Raw genomic sequence first — 19,974 nt, 5'->3', positions numbered from 1 at the left:
AGCTGCATGGATGCCACAGGCAGGGGGCCCTGCCAGGCTCTGCTATAGCAGAGTAGTAGGGGCCAGTGCTTTATTGATCATCCCAGCAGCCAGTGGCCGCAGGAACAGCAGTTCTGTGGAGAGCACAGTGCACCCTTCTCCTGCAGCCCCACTTAGAGGGAGAAGGCCCCAGGCCTGGTGACCACTGTGACCCCTGGAGACTCAGCCGGCTGCTGTCACAGCTTGTTGCGGGGGCAGCGCTGCAGGGCCTCCTTCAAGGCCTTGGCCACGTGGTCCACGTTCTCCCGGCTGGCATTGCAGCCCAGCAGGCCAATCCGCAGCACCTGGTGGGTGAAGGCAGGCAGAGTTCCAGGAACCAGGTGGTCCCAGGGACTCAGGCCAGAGCTGCCCTCACTGTGCACAGAGCTGGAGAAGGGGCTGGCAAGGTGGTCAGTGAAGGTCACTTGGCATGGCTAGCTGGGCAAGTCTGCTGGATGCAGGCTGAGGCTTATCAGAGCTGGGGGCGGGGGTGGGACACTGGGAGTGGATGGGGAAAGGCTGCACGGCAGGGTCCCTTCAGGCACACCCCACTGCTATCCCAGCCCTTGGATCCCATGGGGACCAGGACACAGGAGCCTCAGGGTGGGACTGAGTCTGATGCTTGGGCCAAGGGCCCTGACCGCTTGGGACTCCTCACCTTGCCCATGGAGGGCCCCAGCCCGCCAGAGATCTCAATGCCGAAGTGGTCCATGACGTAGCTGACGATGTCCCTCCAGTCGTAGCCTGCGGGCACTGCCACAGTGGTAATGGTGGGCAGACGGGTAGCCTGTGGGAAGTGTGCTGCTCAGCTGTATGGGTTGGACACTTGCATGCCCCTCAGTGTGGTGTCACCCAGGCCACCTGCCCAGCCTGACTGCCCTGGGGAAAGCAGGGTGACCACATGGCTCTGGTGGGGTGCTGGAGCACCTAAAGGCCGGGGACCCTGCAGGCCCTCCTAGGGCAGGACACACCCCTCAGACACGTGGCCACTGACATCACACTGTGTACGATCACTGTGTACCCCTCCTTACCGGGTCCCTCACGAAGAGCTGCAGGCCCAGGCCCTGCAGGCGGCTGTGCAGGTACGCCGTGGCCTCATGGTGCCGTCGCCAGCTACTCTCCAGGCCCTACAGGGAGGGGATGCTGATGGGCAGGGAATATGTGTGTGTGTGTGGCAGCTGCAGGCCAGGGCCTGCCCTGTGCAGCCACTGGAGCCCCCATGTGGGCTGAGGCAGGTGTGGAGCTGGCAGGCCTAGAGCAGGGCACAGTGTGGGCCAGAAGGGTGGAGGGAGGTCCACTACAGGAGGCAGGGGCCCCAGGGTGGGCGGCGGGGCTGGAGCAGGCCCATTCTTCTGGCTGGGGCAGTCCTTGAGCGCTGGGCCTCGTCCTCCCCCATCCCTGTCTACCCCCAGCCCTGCAGTCACCTAGCGGCGGCTGCTGTCTGCCACCCCCTCAGTGCTTGCCCCTTTCTTGTGACCCTTCCCCTCTGACCCCTTCTTTCCTCCCTGGCTCAGCCATGGCCCTCAGCTCTCAGGGACAAACACATGGTGTGGTGACCACCAGTGCATGGACACCTTGTCTCCGACCTGCCCTGCAGCAGCGGCTCACAGCAGGGACACCAGAGGGAAACATGGTGGCCATGCTTGGGGCCCTTCTGCACCCTACCTTGCCTCTTGGCTGGTGGCTGGCATTGGCCCCTCTGGGGACATCAGGACCAAGGGTGGTGGACAGTGCTTTGCTTTCTGATGACCTGTGTCCTGCTGGTGACTCAGCACTGGACAGAGCTGTCACCTTGGTCACACCCAGCTTCTCCAGCCTGGTTCTGGCACCCTGGGAGCTGCACATGCCTGGGAGTGCCTCCTTCCCTGCCATGCAAGTGGGCTGCTGGGGGATGTGTCCCTGTTACTTCTGTGGGAATCGTGCCTTGGGCAACAGGCTGGGGAAGTGGCCCTGGCAGGTGGTGGCCAATGCCTACTGCATGAGGCATCTGTAGGAAGCCAGCTGCCCCTCCAGGTGCCCCCGCTCTGGTCCTGCAATGCCCATAGGCATGTCCTGTCATGATGAGGCTAGAGCCCTGGCCAGATGCACAGTGACCATGGATTGCCCAGGTGCCAACCATGGCCAGGCAAACTGTGTTAGCCATGTTGCCCTGCCTGTGTGCCTGTCGGAGGGTGCCGCTCCCTCTCCCCAGTAGCTCGGACCTGTCCCTGTCCCCTCTGTCCCTGGGCACAGCTGGCGGCCCTCATGCACATAGTGAGCCCGGCCATCACCACTGGCCTTCTTGGGCAGTGCCCTTTCTGCAGGACAACCATCCCTGCCACTCAGGAGCTCTGCCCTACTTCCCTGGGGCAGCCCGAGGGCACCATGGGATGCAGCTGTGGCAGGCACAGCACAGTGGCCACTGTCCTCACGCACCCACACCCCACTGGCCATGCACCTGCTCCGCCATGAGTGCCAGGCTCTCCCTCAGGCTGTACAGGCCGACGACAGGTGTGGTGTGATGGTACCTGTGGCGGTAGGGCCCAGCTCAGGTCCTGGCCCAGGACCGGCCCAGCAACAGCAGCCCCTCCCAGGCACCAACCCACCACTGTCAGGGCAGGGTGGGTTTGCTGGGAGGGTAGCAGAACAGCAGGCCAGGAGGGACGTGGAGAGGCTGCCAGCTCCCCACCCAGGGCCCAGCCCACAGGAAGTCCATGTGGTTCTGGGTGCCCTGCCTCAGCTGTGGCTCATGGAGCCCCTGGTTCAGCCTCTCCCACCCCTGAGAGGGGTAAATTGAGGTTGGGAAGGGAGGACATAGCAGGGGCAGGACCACAGAGCCTGAGGAAGGACAGGAACAGGGCCATGGGACCTCCACGGTGGTGAGACAGGGCTGGGTGGACACCAGGTGCCCTCCCTGATGGGGAAGGCAGGGGTTCCGAGGCTGTGTGTGACGGTGTGGTGGCAGGGGGCTGTGGAGGTCACCACCCTAGCCCCGCCGCCCTCACATCCTGGGCTTGTTGTCGCAGCCCCAGAGGTTGGCCAGCAGCATAACATCCATGCTGAAGGAGAAGGGCTTTGTCCTGCGCATGTAGACCTTGTGCCTGGTGGGAGAGACCAGAGAGCTGCCCTGTGTCTTGGATATGGGTGGGGCCTGTCCCCTTGCTCCTGCCCCAGAGACATGTGGGCCAAACTGGTGCTGGGTCCCCAGCCTCTCGTCTCTCCTTCCACTGTCACCCATGGGTGACCACTCACTTAAAGACCTGAGGGTCCACTGCGCTGGCAACTCCAACCCACCCAGATGGGGGGAGTCAAGTGCAAGACTAGGGTCAGGGGCCCCCTCTTCTGAGCAGGCAGCCTCACTGCTGCTGTCCGCCCTGGTCCTTGGCTGCACAACCCCAGGCCCCAATGCCACCCCTCTGGAAACTAAAGCATCTGTGGTGGTGGTGGGGCATGTGCAGTTGGGGCTCCCAGCTCCGGGCCCACAGGTGTCTGATCACTGGTGTACCATGAAGGGTCCTGACCTCACCCCAAATCCTGGTTTCTGCAAATACTCCAGTGGTCTGGCTGTGACCGGAGGGTGACCACTGCCTAGCCTGTCCTCCACTTCTCTGACCCCGTCCTGGCTCAGGGGTGGACCAGGGATGTGAGGTCGCTGGCAGTACGGAGAGGAGAGGGCAACTCCAGGTCAGACCACACAGGCCGACCAGTCCCTGGTCGCCCCCCACCATTCATCTGTGCCAGATGGGGTCCTGGATCACTCACTTGGCCCTGCTGCTGAAGGAGAGCAGGGAGGTGCCTGGGGGGCTGTTGAGAACCTTCTGGGAGCCAGAGTACAAGACATCGATGCCTGGGGAGCACAGGCTCCTGTCGGAGTTGGCCCAGCCCAGCCCCACGCTGTATCCGGTGAGTGGGGCAGGGGAGCAGGAGGGAGTCCTGAGTTCGAGTCTCAGGCCTCAGCAGAGCCTCAGCAGAGCTTCCCTCTCCTGGGTCAGTGTGTGGTACCTGCAGACAGCACTGTCCCTCCCCGCCTTGCTGCGGCTCCATGGCTCCCCAGCACTCCCCCAAGGTCTGGCCCTGCCCCAGTTCCATCTGTGCCTTGCTGTGTTCCCAGGGCTCCTGTGTTGGGGGTCCTGGAAGAGGTGGGGCCTGGAGGGGGTGGTGGAGCCCTGGCATTGGGTCACAGTAATACAAACGGGATGTGTGCATCAGTGAGGGGCTGGCACTGCTGGCCTGTTGGGGGCAGTGGGGCCTGCAGGGCACGCACACCTTGCTGGTCCATGTAGATGGGGGACCCGCCTAGGGATGCCACGGCGTCCACCAACAGCAGGCACTGGTACCTGGGGGTGCACAGAGGGTAGTGGAGTGAAGTAGCTGGGGCTTCTTCCAGGGTCTTGTGGGGCAGCCAGGACTGTGAGGGCCCCCTCCTCCACAGAGCTGCCAGGACCCCTACCCAGCTCCTGGGAGCCAGGGGCAGCTGTTGGCTGCTGAAATCATCACCCAGGCCTCAAGGATGTCAATAGATTTGTCCCACCACAGGGTCCCCATGGGGTGTGCTTGAAGGGCAGCCTGGGTGGCAGGGTCCCCAGGGACCTGGTGGCACAAAGTCAGGTCACCCTCTGTCAACAGCTCCCAAATTCCACTGTCTGGCAGGAGGCACAGAGTGGTGAGGACAGAGTCCAGATGCTGGCAGCCACCAAGAGGACCCCAAAGCCCAGGCTTCTGTACACAGCTCTGTCCCATACCAGCTTCAGTGGGCACTGTGACACATGGGAGCTTTATTCCTCAGGTGGGGGAGGCTGGAAATGGGAGGTGGAGGGTTGCCCTGGGGCGCAGGCTGTTGGGCAGTGCCAGCCCGCCATAGCTGTGGGCATCCTGCCACAGAGCCCTTGATCCTGCTGCAGTCCCTGTGTCCCCCTTAGTGGGAGGAGCCATCTAGATTCCACCGGGATGGGTCATGGAGGGCCTGAGAGGCACTCAGGGAGGGCAAGGGGCAGGACCCAGCAGGGTGGCTGGACCACCTGCTATGCTGGGCAAGAGAGACCTGCCAGCCTTGTGGCACCCCGCCAGCCTTGGGGAAGACCCACCTATGGCACAGCTCCCCGTAGCCGTCCAAGGGCTGCAGCACCCCAGTGGAAGACTCCCCATGGGTCAGGAACAGCAGTACTGGCTTGTGCTGGGTCAGGCCCTGAGGGCAGAGGGATGGCTGTGGACAGGGTCCATGGACTTCCTGGGGGCGCAGGGCAGATCACCCCTACATACCCCTCCCTCCACAGGACTCTTGGCCCGGTAAATCTGTGGGGGCTACTGCAGTCCACAGTGTACCACAGGGTCGTGACTGGCCCACCGGCAGGAAGCAGGAAGCTGTGGCTGAGTCAGGAACAGGTCCTGCCTCCTCCTCCAGCCCTGCCAGCCCTGCCAACGGGACTCAGGTTCCTTGCCAGACAGCACCAGCTTCCCACCTGTCCTCACGTAAGCGAGTGCCTCTCCTGTGGCCAGACGCTGCCCCAGTCCCCTGGCCCTGAAACCAGTCCCCAGGCCCTGAAACCAGTCGGTGATGCCAGCATCTCCCACCCCAGCCCCAGGTCAGGTACTGCACCTCCTCCACTTCCTGCAGTGTGTAGTGGCCTCCAGGCTCCTTAATCATGGGGTGCACATGAGCTCCTGCAGGTGAGAGGCAGCTGAGAAGCCCTCATGGCTGGGATGGTGCTGGGGACCAGGGGCACATAGGGCTGGGCCACAGGTCAAGCAGAGCATGCTCAGGAAGGCTGTGCGTCCAGAAGGCTTCTGAGGGGACCTCTGGGTGGACCTTCCCCAGCCCCACCCCAGAGCACAGCGGAGGGATCCCTGTCTCCTGCCCAGCACAGATGGTCAGTGAGCATCATACTGTTAGCCCAAGGGCTCCCTGCAGGGACTGTGCCTATGGCCACGCACAGTGGCCTTGTTCCCTCTGGTCCATGCTCAGTCCAACCCTGGCTGCTCTGGAATACAGCCTCGACTGATAGGGGCTGGTAGGGCTGGGCCCCTGGTGGGCTGTCCATTTCCTCCTCAGCGAGGCTGTGTGGACCCTGTGGAGACCATGCAAAGCACTGGGGGCTTGGCTGGTGCGAGCTGGTACACTCTCATGCTCTCCACAGCTTCTGAGAGCCTCATTGGGAGAGGCTGTCCCTGCAGTGTCTCCGGGTGAGAAAAGCCCAGGAAGAGAGCTGTTTCTAAGACTAGGGAGTTCTGGAAAGCCCTCTCCTGTCACAGAGCAGAGCAACACTTGGAGACCTTGAGGGCTGCAGGGCTCAGGCCAGGAGACCACGGTCTGTCCACAGCCACCCCAAATCTGGGGGACCAGGGCCTCCACTGTACTACTGCCTGTCAGGGTCTGTGCCTGCAGGAGGAGTGCGGGAGCAAAGGCCCAAAGGGAGAATGGGGTGAGTGCTGCCAGACCAGCAAGGCCAGGGCCCCACTGCCCCTGCCTGGACTCACCGATCCGTTCACCGATGTCCGCGGCCCGAAGCCCCCATATGCCATTGGCCCCAACCAGGAAAGAGTCCCCTGGCTCCAGGAGGTTGAGCAAGGCTGTCTCCAATGCACAGTGTCCCGAGCCACTGACAGCCAGTGTGAGGGGGTTCCTGGTCTGGAACGCATACTGGATGCCCTGCTTGATCTCATCCATGACCTGGGTGGGGTGGGCACGCAGTTGGCACCACTGCTCTGCACTCTCCTGCGCAGGCAGGGAGCAGCTCGCAGACTGACCAGGTGGCAGCTGGTTACCTGGAACATCTCCTTGTGCATGTGTCCAATCAGGGGCAGCCCGCTGGCCGCCTGGGCACGGGGGGCCAGGTTGGAGGGGCCGGGGCCCAGCAGGAGCCTGCTGGGCACAGAGAGTGGCTTGAGCAGGGCCTCCGGTGGAGCCACGTACAGCTGATGAGAGGCCATAGTCCGCACCCAGCCACCGCCAGGGGCCCCAGGGCAGGACTGGCCTTGGCCAGTGCTCAGAACATTGTCCAGCTGGCCCCACTGGTCACAGAGGTGAGGGCGATCGAATGGAAGCACTTCTGCTGACCCCATGTCATGCCGCTGTTGTTACTGGAGCCTTTACCACTGTTTGTCCTGCTGTCAAGATCCATAGCCTGCTGTTGAACCTCAGGTTGGGGGTCCCTCAGAGACCAAAGAGAAATGCTTTCGAGTGAAGGGCAGTTGCCCCCACGCAGCCCCTCTGGCTCCCGTAGCCCTGAGGCACCCAGCCAAGTGGGTCCTGCTTACTCAGCAGTCTGAAAGCGCCAGGTAGAGAGTCAGAGAGCAAACACAGGCTTTGTACCCACTGCAGAAGCCGGCGTGGTCTGAGAGCAGGGTGGGAGTGGCTGGGTTCTAATAAAGCTTTATTTATAAGAGGCAGGCACAGGGGGCATAGGGTGGGGTGCAGGGTGTTGTGGGGCTCCATTAAGCAAGTGTGCAGGTAGTGTCTGTATGGAGACCCCACTCACACATGCACTGACAGTCACACGATAACACAAACACACAGTAACTTACACTCATACACATACACACTCTCAGACTCATTCACACACTAACACACTCTTGTATACTCACACTCAATCTCACACAATTACTTACATTCATTTACACTCATACTGGCACATACTAACACACAATCAATACTGGGCTCACACACTATCCCCCCACACCTTTACACTCGCAGATACTTGTACACAAACACGCTCACACCCATGTACACTCATTTGAATTCTTGCATTCACATATTTATGCTCACGCTAGCATACTGACACACTCACACCCTGGCACTCCCACCCAGTCACCCATCAGGGCCACACTGGGTCCTGACCCTTTGGGAGGAGCATTTCCCAGGTCCCCTGTACCAAGGCCCTCAGCCTGGGGCTCACCCTAACCAGTGACAATCACCTGGGGGCACAGGCAGGAAGGGTTCCACACCCCAAGCTCCTGGGTCTCTGGGGGTCAAAAGTCTGGCGGCCTATTGGCTCCACTGCAGGCAAGGTGAGGGGCAGTTCCCCCTGCAGCTCACATGTCCTGCCAGCACACCTGCTGGGGCTTAAGGGAAGCTGCTTCCTGCTGGGACTGCTACTCCATAAGCCTCAAGTCCTTAGGTGCCAGGGAGGAAGGGCCCGCCCCAGGACGGGCCCTGCTCCCTGCTTGGCACAGCGCTCACTTCCGGCCGCCAGAGTCCATGTTGCCAGCCCCGCCAGCCCTGCATGACCCCCTCCTCTCTGTGCTGACTGCAGGCCATCACTGTGTCCTGGGGTGGGGGACATAGGGCCCATCCCACCTTCATACTCTGCTGAGCCAGAACCCAACTTCCCCAGACCCTGTCCTTGGCCAGCTGCTTGAGGCCTCCCGAGCTGACCCCTGCCCCTCCACACACTGCTGCTAATAGGCTCCTGTGCCTTGGCAGGAAGCTCACCCCTCAGCTGCACTCCCCTGAAGCCCCCCTGTTGACCCCACTGTGTGAATGTGTCTCCAGATGACTTTGGATGCCCTTCCGGGTTGTCACACCACGTGTGCACTGCCCACCCCATCCTGGCAGGACCTCCCTCTCTGCGTGCCCAGGTAGTGTGTGGGAGGCCCTGAGAGCTGGGCCCCAGAGGGAGGGTGGGGTGCAGATTGGTGGGGGATGTCTCCGCAAAGCCTGGGGCACCCGCTGGAGCTAACACCACTGGGGTCAGCTGAGGTGTCGAAAAGAGGGAAGGCGTTGCCTCAGCCTGCAAGCTGATTGGGTGTTTCTGCCACCACCACCAACACACAGCAAGGCAGGATGACATCTCCCTGGAGATAAGCAAAGCAGCCTCCCTGCCTAGGTGAAGCCATTCCTGTCAGCCACGTGACAGCATCCACAAGGTCCAGGCCGCAGGCCTCAACCTCCCCACACAGTGTGTCCCCAGGGTCCTCGGTCCCCAGTGGAGTCACTGGTGGGACAGGTGGGTGCTTCCTGGTGCACCACACAGAGTGTAGCCTCCAACCAACAGGGAGATACAGGCCACTACGCTGGCTGTGGTCTCCTGTCTTCCCCAAGCAGTGAGCCCCGTGGCCTTGTGCTCTAGCAGGGCTCCTAGCTGGCTCCTCAAAGCCCTGCTTCCCACCTGTCCTGACATCCAGGCCAGAGAATACACAGGAGGCTGGGAACCCATGCCTCAGACAAAGTGGGGTGAGGAGCCCCAGCCTTGAGGGGAGGGAAGGGCTCCTGGGGCTGCTGCTGTGGGGCAAGCATTGGGCCTCGGGAGGTCCCCATCCCAGCACCTTCCAGGCCAGGTCTGAGTGGCTGGGCAGAGTGAGCCCCACAGAGCACCCCGAACAGACCCTGGCCCTGGAGTGTGTGAGAATGTGGGTGGGGGCACAGCCACACTGCACCCTGTCTGCATAATGACCTTGTCCCTGGCTGAGTCTCTGGGTGTGGTGCACATCCGTAGGAAGAGTGAGTGCTGGGTGTGGTGGCTGGGGCCTCCAGGGGGTTCTGTCCTCTTCTGCTGGGAGTTCCCTGTGCTGTGTCATTGTGTATTGTGGCAGCTGTGACTAACCAGGGGGCTGCGGGCTGTGCAGGGTCCTGTGTTGTCATCCCTGGACTTGTTGGCCTATGCCTGCCTTGGGACAGCCGGGACAAAGCCTGGCTGAGCTCACCAGGACATAGATGTTTGAGGGTCTCATGCCGTCGCATGCAGGGCTCTTGCCCTGACATGTGGACCCAAATCTCAGCCTGGGATGGTCAGGCTCCACCTTTTCACCCCAAGTCCGCTGGCCGTGTGCTAACCTCATCTGCTAACCTCAGGACAGCGCTGCAGTCTTCGCAGACACTGAGCAAATGCACCCAGGCACTGCTGTAAGTTGGAATCGGATCCAGTTAACATCAACGCTAATTTCCTCTCAAAATTCAGCTCGAGGCTCATCAGAAAGCAAGGCCCGAGGTTCTCCAGGAAACTCAGCCAGGATGTTTCAGCTCCCCAGCCCAGGGACCTGGAACCTTCTCCAGCCACGTTCCTGGGGGTCACCCACAGGTGGCCCCTGTCCTCTACGTGGTCAGGAATGGAAGGGACATGGACTTGATGCTTCTCCGAGGGGGAGGCCTGGAAGGCCCTCCCTTCCTCAGACCCTTAAGCCCAAACACTGAGCTACCTTTGGGGTCTACAGCTGGACTGGCCGCCCTGCTGGGCCGTCAGCAGGAGAGGGAGGCGGGCGCTCCCTGGAGGTTGAGAGTGGCGACCATCGCAGCACAGGGCTCGGCCACCAGAGCTCGGGTGTGCCGGGGTGTGCCCGCAGGTCTTCTCTGGGGCGGACCACTCGGTGGAGGACCCTCCTGCTCCAACCTGGCCCTGCCGGCGTGGCTCCTCCGAGCGTCGCCGTTGTTTCTGGCACAACCTCTCGTTCCTTCCTCTGTCCTGCCCTTCTTACACCTCTGAGGGCTTCTGAAACCGGTTCAGCAAACGGCGAAGGAGAAGGGAGGAAGCTTTGGTTGCGCAAACTCTGGAGGACAGTCTCACAACAATCAGGAGGGCGGGAGAGCGGGGGTGGGGGACTTGGCGCCTAGCGGGCGCCCTCTGGTGGGCGCAGCGGGGATGAGTCCAGCTCTCCGCAGCCATCTGCAGACCACTTTGGGGCCGCGAAGGCCCGGGGTCCCCAAACTGCGCCTGCCCCAAAGCCCTTCGTCCCACACGTCCCACACAGGGTGAACGAATTAGGCCCACCCGCTATGGCCTGGGGCTGGGTTCTGCCCCTTGGGGGGCCCTCACCTGCATCTCGGGGGTTCTAGGAGACATTTGTTAGACACCCCGTGAAAGAAGTCCCCAGACTCCCTGTCCTGGCTGCCCTTAGACCCTGCGTGCTCCCACATACTGTTTTATCCTGCGGGTCTCCTCAGGACACTGCAGACAGGTACTCTGGCTTCTCTTAAACCCAGAAATTGATTTCCCTCAACCCTGATTAATCCTTTTCTTTTCTTTTGTGTCAGGGACTCACTGTATAGCCCAGGCTGGCATAGAACTCTTATTGATCATCCGGGTTGCTGGGATGACAGGCATGCTCCACCAGGCCGGCTAACTGATTCTTGACTAGGCCCCTGTTTACTGTAAGGGGTGCAGGCAACCTCTGGGCTCATTTCTGAGCTAGCTTCTTCTCCGCATTCATTGCCAAGCTTCTCTGATGAGAATAAACAGTTCTGAACGGTGGTGAGAGGCGCCCAGGATTAAAGTACCTATATGCTGGCCCCGGAGAGGCAGATGTGACACAAGCCATGTGGGAGCGTGGTGCAGGGAGACTGAAAGCCCTGGGCCAGGCCTGGCTGGGGTGGGGCACTGGATGTGCAGGGGCAGAGAAATTGGGGAAGGAGGCGCCAGTTGCTGCCGCCTGCTTCCAGGGCCAGCTCTGTACCCAGGGCACTGGGAGTCCGCCTGCCCCTTGCTGTTTAGTTCTGGCCTCCCTCCCAGCTCCCCTGTCCCCTCTCCTCTCCTGCAGCTGGTAGGGAGGCAGAAGAGCACTGTCCCAGATGTGGAAGCACACAAGGACTGAGGGATCTGGTCCCTGGCCACTGACTTTGCTTCTGTGTGGTGAGGATTTGGGGGACAGCAGGCAGAGTGCTCAGACAGTGCAGGGGTGCTGGAACCCACATCCTCCAGGACAAATATGGGCTCCGGTGTCCAGCCCAGTCTGTGACCAGCACCTGCCCACCCGGCCACAGCTGACTACCTTGGAGAGGCAGGTGAGGTCACGGCCTGTCTAGGTCTGCACACTGGGTCAATGGACAGCTCCCAGTGAACACATGGAATCACCAGGGGGGCTGCCTCGTGGCCGCACATGCCCCCCCAATCCTTGTTGCCCTGGTGCCCCTAGAAGAAGGTATCCCTGAGGCCTGTGGGGGGTTCCCCTTGGGCAGGCAGCCCTCCCAGTTTACCCATCTGAACCCTGCCTGCTCCTACTCTGCCTGGAAGGTGGGATCCCTAGCACTTGGCTGCTGGCACCTCCAGAGTTTAGGGATGAACTCCCAAGATCCATGATCTCCAGGGGCTGATCTGCCTGGAAGGTTTGGCAGGACTGGCAGCACCATCCTTCTTACCTTAACATCGTGCCTGGTGGACATCCCATCCTCCCCTAGTCTCTGGGGGACCCCAGGATGCTCTGCCTAGAGGACGCTGGCTCTCGTGGCAAGCATCCGTCCGACACCCACATCTACAGTGGCCAGACAAAGTCAGAGGCTCAGAGTTGGGGCCTGGGGTCTGGATCACTGGGCTCCAAGCTTGTGCCAGAACTCACCCTTCTCAGGAAGGAGCCAGGGCTGTGCAGGAAAAGCGACACCCAGCGGCCACACTGTGGCCACCTCACACAGGGACAGGCCCATGCCCATGTGTTTCAGCAGAGCCAAAGTGGGCTTCTGTTTCCTGCTCCTGCTCAAGGGAAAGCCTCATTCCAAACCCTGCCTCAGTTTCCCCTGGTGGGACATGGTAACATGAGGCATCAGAGCATCAGATCCAGGGCGTCTCTGGTCTAGAGGAAATAGGGAAGCAATTTGCCATGGTGCCCGGGGAGGACTGGTCTGGTCTGGAAGGAGGCTGGGGGCCAATGGAACCCTGCCATAGTCCCTCCCTCCTCGCCCACAGCCTGTCACTTCCTGCCAGGGGCTGCCTGCTGGGGAGGGAAGCAGACCAGAAGCTCACCTTCCCAGGAGCTCCAAGCCCCAGGCTCCCGAGTCAGTGGGAAAGGAGCAAGGGCTTGAGAAGTCCTCTGGGACAGACCCTCCCGGGCCCCACCTTCCTGGCTCAAAGCACCTTCCTGCGCTCAGAGAGTGATGATGTTTTGGGCAGGATTAGATGCGGTCACGGTGGCTTTGTAACAGGATGGAGAGAGGCTAAGCCCATGGTGGGCAGCACCTCCATAGCAGCAGGTCTGCCTCAAGCAGCTCGTGGACTTCCAGCCTCCAGAGACTTCTGTCCTCTGCAGATTAGCCAGCCTGCAGTTGTCGGTTACAGCAATAAGAATTGGACTAAGACTAGAAGTCTCTGGGGTCCGCTCTCAGCCCTTGTCCTCCCTTGCATCTACCTGCCCTGGCCTGGGTCCTGAGAATGTCCTCATGTCCCCACCGGGCTGCCCTGACCTGGTGCACGTGGGTGGAGCAGTGCTCCGAGGCCACGGGCTCTGGCTGACCGCTCCCGAGACACTGACTCTCAGGGACAGCGGAGCCCTGAGACTCCACAAATGGCCCCAAGGCAGCTTACAGGAAGCAGGTTCTTTGTGGCCTGGCTGGGGCCACAGGTCCCTGGGAGGCCCTGGGGAAGCAGGGCCCCTGCCTTGGCAGATCCATGTGGGAAGGGCAAAATGTAAATCCCAGACTGGAAGCTGGATTCTGGGGCCTCAGGGAGCCCCATCTGCATCCCTGCAGACCGTGGCTTTGCGTTCCCTCTCAGCTCTTTGAAAAGTCAGCTCCTTCCCCTTGTACAGATGAGGTAGGGCCACGGCGGTAGCCCCCATGGACATCCCCTGTGAATGGAGCTGGAATGCAGGGCACACTGGCCAAGCTGGCCTGAAGGAGAGGCTGGGGAGTCACTTGGATGCCTGGATGCTGGACTCTGGCCAGGGTGCATCTGCTCTTGGGGATCTGATGGTGCCTGATGGTGGGAGGTGCTTGAAAGGTGGGTGCCTGGGCCCAGCAGGACCCCCTCAGGCATGGCCTGGCTTTGTGGCTCCTGTGGGAGAGGGATGGCCTTTCCTATCAGATGTAGACACCTCCTGGGGTCTATGTGGGGAAGCTTTGTGGAGCCCTCTGAACTGGGTCACTTGAGCCCGGTCTGCGGGCCTTTGGCTGTTCTCCTGTCTCCTAATGTCCCAACCACGTGCCCCTGCCCTCCGTCTGTCCTCAGCACTGAGCTGGACGCAGTGCGGAATCCACACGGAGTGGCCAGGAAGAGCTCTGCCTGTCTCAGCTTCCAAGGAGCAAGTGAAATGAGAGTTCATCCCCAAACATCTTCCTCCAAGGTCAGCCTCTCTCCTGCCAAGATCCAAGACAAGATTTGATTCCAGCCACTTCTGCTGCCAATTTCATTTTGCAATGTCATCTCTGACCATGAGGCTGACTCACACCTGGGCACTGCATTCTGCATTCTCCAGGTGGAAGCAGCTCTGAAGTCTAGTTGTGGGACCTCCAGAGGCAGAAGGGACTTCAGAGATGGTGGCTCTAAAAGGCTCTGTTCTTTACATATGGGGAAACGAAGGCCAGGGAGAGGGAACTGTGTCAGGCAGAGCTGGGGAGGGGAAAAAGGTGCCCCTCCTCACCAGGGCAAAAACCCCACTGCAGGGAGCAGGGAAAGGTCTCTCTGGTGTCCGGCCATCAGAAGGTGTGGCATAGACTGGAGTCAGCCCCTGTGTGGATGGCATCTCCTGTCTCCAAGCTGGCACCCACCCCTTCCACAGGCACTGGAGGTCATTCTGACCAGTGGCTCTGTGTAAGTCAGCTTTCCTGTTAGTGGACACAAGACCCAACACCTGCAATTTAAAGGAGCAGAAGTTTAATCTGGCTTAAGGTGCAGGGGTTTCAGTCAGCTGGCTCCCAGGCAGGGACCTCGTGGTAGGAGAGTGTGGTACAGGAGAGATGCTCACTTCATGGCAGACAGGAGCAGGGAGAGAAGGAGGAGCCAGGGAGGGAGATGAACTTTCAAAGGTGCAGCCTTAGAGCCTACCTTCCCCCAGGCCCACCTCCTAACAGCACACTCCGAGGAGCTCCCTTTCCTGGATCATTCCGCCAGTGCACAGAGCAGCTCTCTGACCCAGTCACCCTCCGACAGCCCCACCTCAGAACCCATCGCAGGGAACATTTTGGATCCAAACCATGACAGGCTCCAAAAGGAGCTGAGCTCAGAGACCCTGGTACACATCTTATACCATGACAGTGGGCCCTGAATGCTTGCCCTCAGGGGTCGCGGGGAAAGGGGGAGGGGGTGGGGTGGTCCTAACAGCACACTCCGAGGAGCTCCCTTTCCTGGATCATTCCGCCAGTGCACAGAGCAGCTCTCTGACCCAGTCACCCTCCGACAGCCCCACCTCAGAACCCATCGCAGGGAACATTTTGGATCCAAACCATGACAGGCTCCAAAAGGAGCTGAGCTCAGAGACCCTGGTACACATCTTATACCATGACAGTGGGCCCTGAATGCTTGCCCTCAGGGGTCTCGGAGAAAGGGGGTTGGGGGGTGGGGGGGTGGAGTCTGTCCCCATTCACTGGGGAGGAGGCAGGGGCCTGGAGCAGGGAGCAGCATCTCCCTCTTCCCGCCTCAGCGGGGCCAGCAGGGGGCAGCACTACACTCTTGGAGGTCAGCTGCAGAAACCTCAGCGGCTCTCTGCAAGCTTCCTGGTCCTAGGTGTTCTAGTACAGCAACAGGGAACAGGCTAATATGTTCAGTTAGAGGCTTCTTTCTTATTTTTTTTAATTGTTTCAGTATTCCATCTTTTTATTGTTTGTTTGTTTGTTTGTTTATTGGTCCTGGGGATTGAACTCGGGACCCTGTGCTTGCGAGGCAGGCAGCAGAACCACTGAGCCAAATCCCTGGCCCTATTGGTACATTTTAGATATAGATAGTGATAACATTCATCATAGGGAATTTGTACTTGTACAAGATATATTGTGCAACTTCTTTTCTTCCCATTCCTCTCCCCTTCCTTCATCCCTTTTCCCCTTCCTTATTCACAAAAAAAAACTGTTTCCATTTTTTCTTCCAGTCTTACTTTTTTCTTTTTCCTTCCTTCATATGGTTTTTGTCCTTGGCTCTGTTAATATGGTAGACTACATTTATTGGTTTTCATATCCCTGTATCCCAGGGATGAATATTTTTTTTTTTTTTTTTTTTTTGGTGGTACTGGGGATTGAACTTGGGTCCTTGGCCTTGCGAGGCAGGCTCCAGAACCACTGAGCTAAATCCCCAGTCCCCAGGGATGAATCTTACTTGGTCATGGTGTATACCTTCTTGGTGATTTGCTGCATTCTGATTGCCAGTATATTATTGGGGATCTTTACATTTATGTTCATTAGGGAAATTGGCCTGTAGTTCTCTTTTTGGTTGGATCCTTCTCTGGTTTTGATATCAGCATAATGCTTGCTTCCAAGAATGAATTTGGGAGTATTGCTTCCCTTTCTATTTCATTAAAGAGTTTGGGAAGTAGCAGCATTAGATCTTCTCTAAATTTAAGGTAGAATTAAGAAGTAAATCTGTCAGGGCCTGGGCTTTTCTTTGTTGGTAGGTTTTTAATTATATATTCAATTTTATTGACTACTATTGACTTATTTAGAATTTTTTTTATCTTCTTGATTTAGTTTTGGTATATATGTGTATAGGAATCTGTCCATTTCTTCTGTATTTTCCATCTTATTAGAATATAGATTCTCAAAGTAGATGTTGGTGATTTTCTGGATTTCTACAGGATCTGTTGTGATCTCACCCTTTTCATTCCTAATTGTATGGCTTTGAGGATTTTCCTTCCATTTTTTGATAAAGTTGGCTAAAGGTTTGTCAATTTTAATTACTTTTTCAAAGAACCAGCTCTTCAATTCATCGAGTCTTTGTATTGCTTAGTCTCCATTGCATTAATTTCTCCTCTGACCTTTAAATTTCCTCCTTCATATGAGCTTTGGATTTACTTGCTCTTCTTTTTTTAAGAAGATTGAGATTCAATGTTAGGCTGTTTATTTGAGCTCACTGTGTTTTTCTGACATGAGAATTCACTGCTATACATTTCTCTTGTAGGACTGCTTTCATTGTATCCCATAAGTTCTGGCGTGTTGTATTGGCATTATCATTAATTGTAGAAACTGTCTAAGTTCTTCAATTTCACCAGTGGCCCATTGGTTGTTGAGGAGGGTGTTATTTAATTTTCACATGTTTATGCAATTTTTGTGGTTTCTTTTGCCCTTGGTTTCCAGTTTCATTGCAGTTGGTCTGATAATTCACATGGGATAATTTCAATTCCTTTGCATTTACTTAAGCACATTCTATGAGCTAGCATGTGGTCTAATTTGGAGAACATCCTGTGTGCAACTGAGAAAAATGTGTATTCTGATGTAGGGTGGAATACTCTGTATACATCTACTACGTCCATTTGCTCAAAAGTTTGGTTCAGTTTTGATATTTCTTTTGTTGAATTTTTGCCTAATTCATCTGTCTATTTATGACAGTGATGTATTGAGGCCACACATAATAATTGTATTAGGGCTTACTTGATTTTTCATGTCCATTAATATTTGCTTTATACAGCTGAGTGTGTTGGTATTTGGTACATTTATATATTGTTATCTCTTTCTGCAGAGAACTGTAATAATGATTATGTCCAAAGCAGGCTGTAAAAAGTTAACCCCACAATTGGTTTGTTTTGAGAAGTGAGTCTGGCTGAAGCCCATGTGCCGGGGTCAGAGTAACTCACACCCAAATTCCATTCCCACAACTAAAACCTTCAGACTAGAAGGACAATGTTTTAATTATAATCATATAACTTGTCTCTTCTATTCCTCATTCGAGGATGCTTTGTCTTGTCCTTTCTAAGCCTTGTTTACATTAATTACAATAGAAACTATACATCGACTTTACCCCAATTGAATGACAGTAAAAGTCAGTGCCTGAGACAGTCCAGCGCCTTTGATGGTTGCACTGACATTGGTCATCATGGCACCCTGTTTTCTCTCTCTTAGTTCTGTCTCCTAGAGTATTTATTTCTCAGGCCTGCATCACACACTGGGCAGGTGGGGATTGGAACCTGACTACAGGGGTCTCTCTTGGATTGTTTCCTTTACACTACACTACAAGGATGTAGTGACCTTGTCCTTCTTAATCATTCTTGACTTGAAATCCACTTTGTCTGGAAATAGACTAGCTACCCTTGCTTTTTATTTTGGGGTTCCTGTCTCATAGAGTATTGTTTCCCATACTGTGATTTTCAGTCTATGCATTTCTTTTTTGAATTAAATGTGTTACTTTTCTGCAGCATATTGTTGGATCTTGCTTCTTGATCCATTCTGGTAGTCTATTTATTTTGGTTGGTGAATTGAGACCATTTATGTTGATGGTTATAGCTCATAGGCATTTACTTATCCTTGTCACATTATCTTCCTGTTGTTGGTTCCCTATTTCTCCCCGCTACTTGCCTTGCCTCGTGGATTTATTCTGTTAGAGTTTGTGGAGTTGTAGTCCTCATTATCTCTTTCTAGAATGTCCTTCAGAACATTTTGAAGTACTGCTTTGGTGGTCATGAATCACTTTAGGTGTTCTTTGTCATAGAAGTGTCTTATTTCTTCAATAATTTTGTGTGATAGTTTTTTGGGGTACATCAATCTGGGCTGGAAGTTGTTTCCTTTTAGTGTTTGAAATGCTTCATTACAAGCTCTTTGACTTGAGGGTTTATGTTGAGAAGTCTGCTGTGGTTCTGATGGCTTTCATTTGTAGGTGATTTGTTTCTTTAACGGCTTTTAACATTTTGCTCTTGTGCTGAATTTTTGAAGTCCTGGCTATTATATGCCTTGGTATAGATTTAAAAAAATTTTTTTGATCATGGCTAATTGGAGTCCTATATACTTCACTTATCTGTATGTCAAATTCTTTTTCCATGCTGGGGAAGTTCTCTGCTATTACTTCTGCAAACAGGTTTTTATGTCATTTGTACTATCTCCTGCTATTTCATTGATTCCAATCAATCTTATGTTATTCTTTGCATCATCTAGCAGCTGTTGGATTGATTTTTTTGTGGTCCCTTGCTATTTTTAAGAAGTCTTTCTTATCATGATTGCTAATCACAATCCTGTCTTCTAGATCCAATATTCTATCCTTACATTGGCTTATTCTGCTGTATATAATTACAGTGGAGTTTTAAAATTTCTGGATACCTGTTTGAATCTGTTTCATGGATTCCATTTCTTTCCTATGTTGAGCATTCATGATTTCCATCTTTTTCCTAAGCTCCTCTTTTTTTAAAAAATTTGTACCTGCTTCATAGTCACTGACCATGTTTTTCATTCTGGTCACCATCTCTGTAGTTATCAGAGAAATTATTTCTGATTTGATTTTTTTCTAGAGCCTCATGTATCTATTTTGTTACTACTGTTGTTACCACTTCAGAGAGAACAGGTGGGTGGATTTCAAATTGTTCTCCCTCATTGCCCCCTGGTTTTACTGTAGGTGAACTGGAAGTCTGGAGTTGCAATGTGCATAAGTGTCTTCTCTCTCTCTCTCTCTCTCAATAAGTAAATACATACATAAAAATTAGTTTAATATAGATTAATAATATATAATTTATATATTTTAATATGTAATATATAATCTATATATTAATATATCTAATTTTAGTTTAATTTGCAGATTGATGCCTGTAATTTGTTTATGGCAGGGAGATTTATTGCTACTATTGAGAACCTTTAGGAAATGACTACTTCTCCGAGATGTCTGCCAGATGTAGCTGGCTTTTAGCTTTTGAGTCTGTTGCAAGATTCTACCTCTTCTACTTACTGGGGATGAGAAGTTGATGTCTATTTGGCCCAGCCCCTAGTTCTTTGACACTGGCCTATAGTGTTATTTATGATCCTTAGGCAATCTCAGTCTTGGCATCTCAGAAAGAACAGCTAATTAGAACCATTATATCACCTTGGCTAAAGTAGTAGAATCAATGATAACAATAACATCAGACACAGCCTTGAGAATGACAAGCTTTGGCAACTATTAATTTGCTACTTTTAATCATATGAACTATATTGTGTTTATATGACAAAATCTAAAACAAACCAGAAAATTGTACACAGTAAATATGCCTTCAATATGGCAATTTTATCCTTGGAGGATAAAATAGAAAGGGTTTAGTGGGAAAAATAGAAGAAAAATAAGAGATTAGAAGCAAAGCTGGAGGATGAAGAAAGATTACAAGAACTTTGAGAAATTGGTGAAGAAAGAATAGGAAGAAAGAAGGAAGAAATAAAAAGAACAACAAAAAAACTAGAAACAATGTTCA

General features: G+C 55.1%; 1 protein-coding gene across 2 annotated transcripts; it reads right to left on the bottom strand.

Moving 5' to 3' along the window:
- Window positions 1–53: 53 nt before the first annotated feature.
- On the bottom strand, window positions 54–7,317 carry Agxt (alanine--glyoxylate and serine--pyruvate aminotransferase). 2 transcript variants are annotated; one of them, XM_010606620.2, is made up of 11 exons: window positions 6,760–7,308; window positions 6,472–6,664; window positions 5,594–5,658; window positions 5,082–5,182; window positions 4,264–4,334; window positions 3,760–3,844; window positions 3,003–3,098; window positions 2,456–2,525; window positions 1,050–1,145; window positions 677–805; window positions 54–323 (listed from the first exon to the last, which is right to left on the bottom strand). In XM_010606620.2, exons 1-11 carry the CDS (start codon window positions 7,054–7,056, stop codon window positions 216–218), a joined length of 1,311 nt encoding a protein of 436 aa, XP_010604922.1. In that variant the 5' UTR covers window positions 7,057–7,308; the 3' UTR covers window positions 54–215. The 2 variants fall into 2 exon arrangements, with proteins under 2 accessions (XP_010604922.1, XP_019060484.1); XM_019204939.1 differs by lacking the exons at window positions 54–323; window positions 677–805; window positions 1,050–1,145; window positions 2,456–2,525; window positions 3,760–3,844 and having other exon boundaries at window positions 2,532–3,098; window positions 6,760–7,317.
- Between the last annotated feature and the right edge of the window lie 12,657 nt (window positions 7,318–19,974).

This window comes from Fukomys damarensis, unplaced genomic scaffold (genome assembly GCF_012274545.1).
Source record: "Fukomys damarensis isolate Sample0158 unplaced genomic scaffold, DMR_v1.0_HiC HiC_scaffold_16, whole genome shotgun sequence".
NCBI lineage: Eukaryota > Metazoa > Chordata > Mammalia > Rodentia > Bathyergidae > Fukomys > Fukomys damarensis.
The sequence above is the reverse complement of the archived record's forward strand: the minus strand, read 5'-3'. Positions and strand labels throughout refer to the sequence as shown.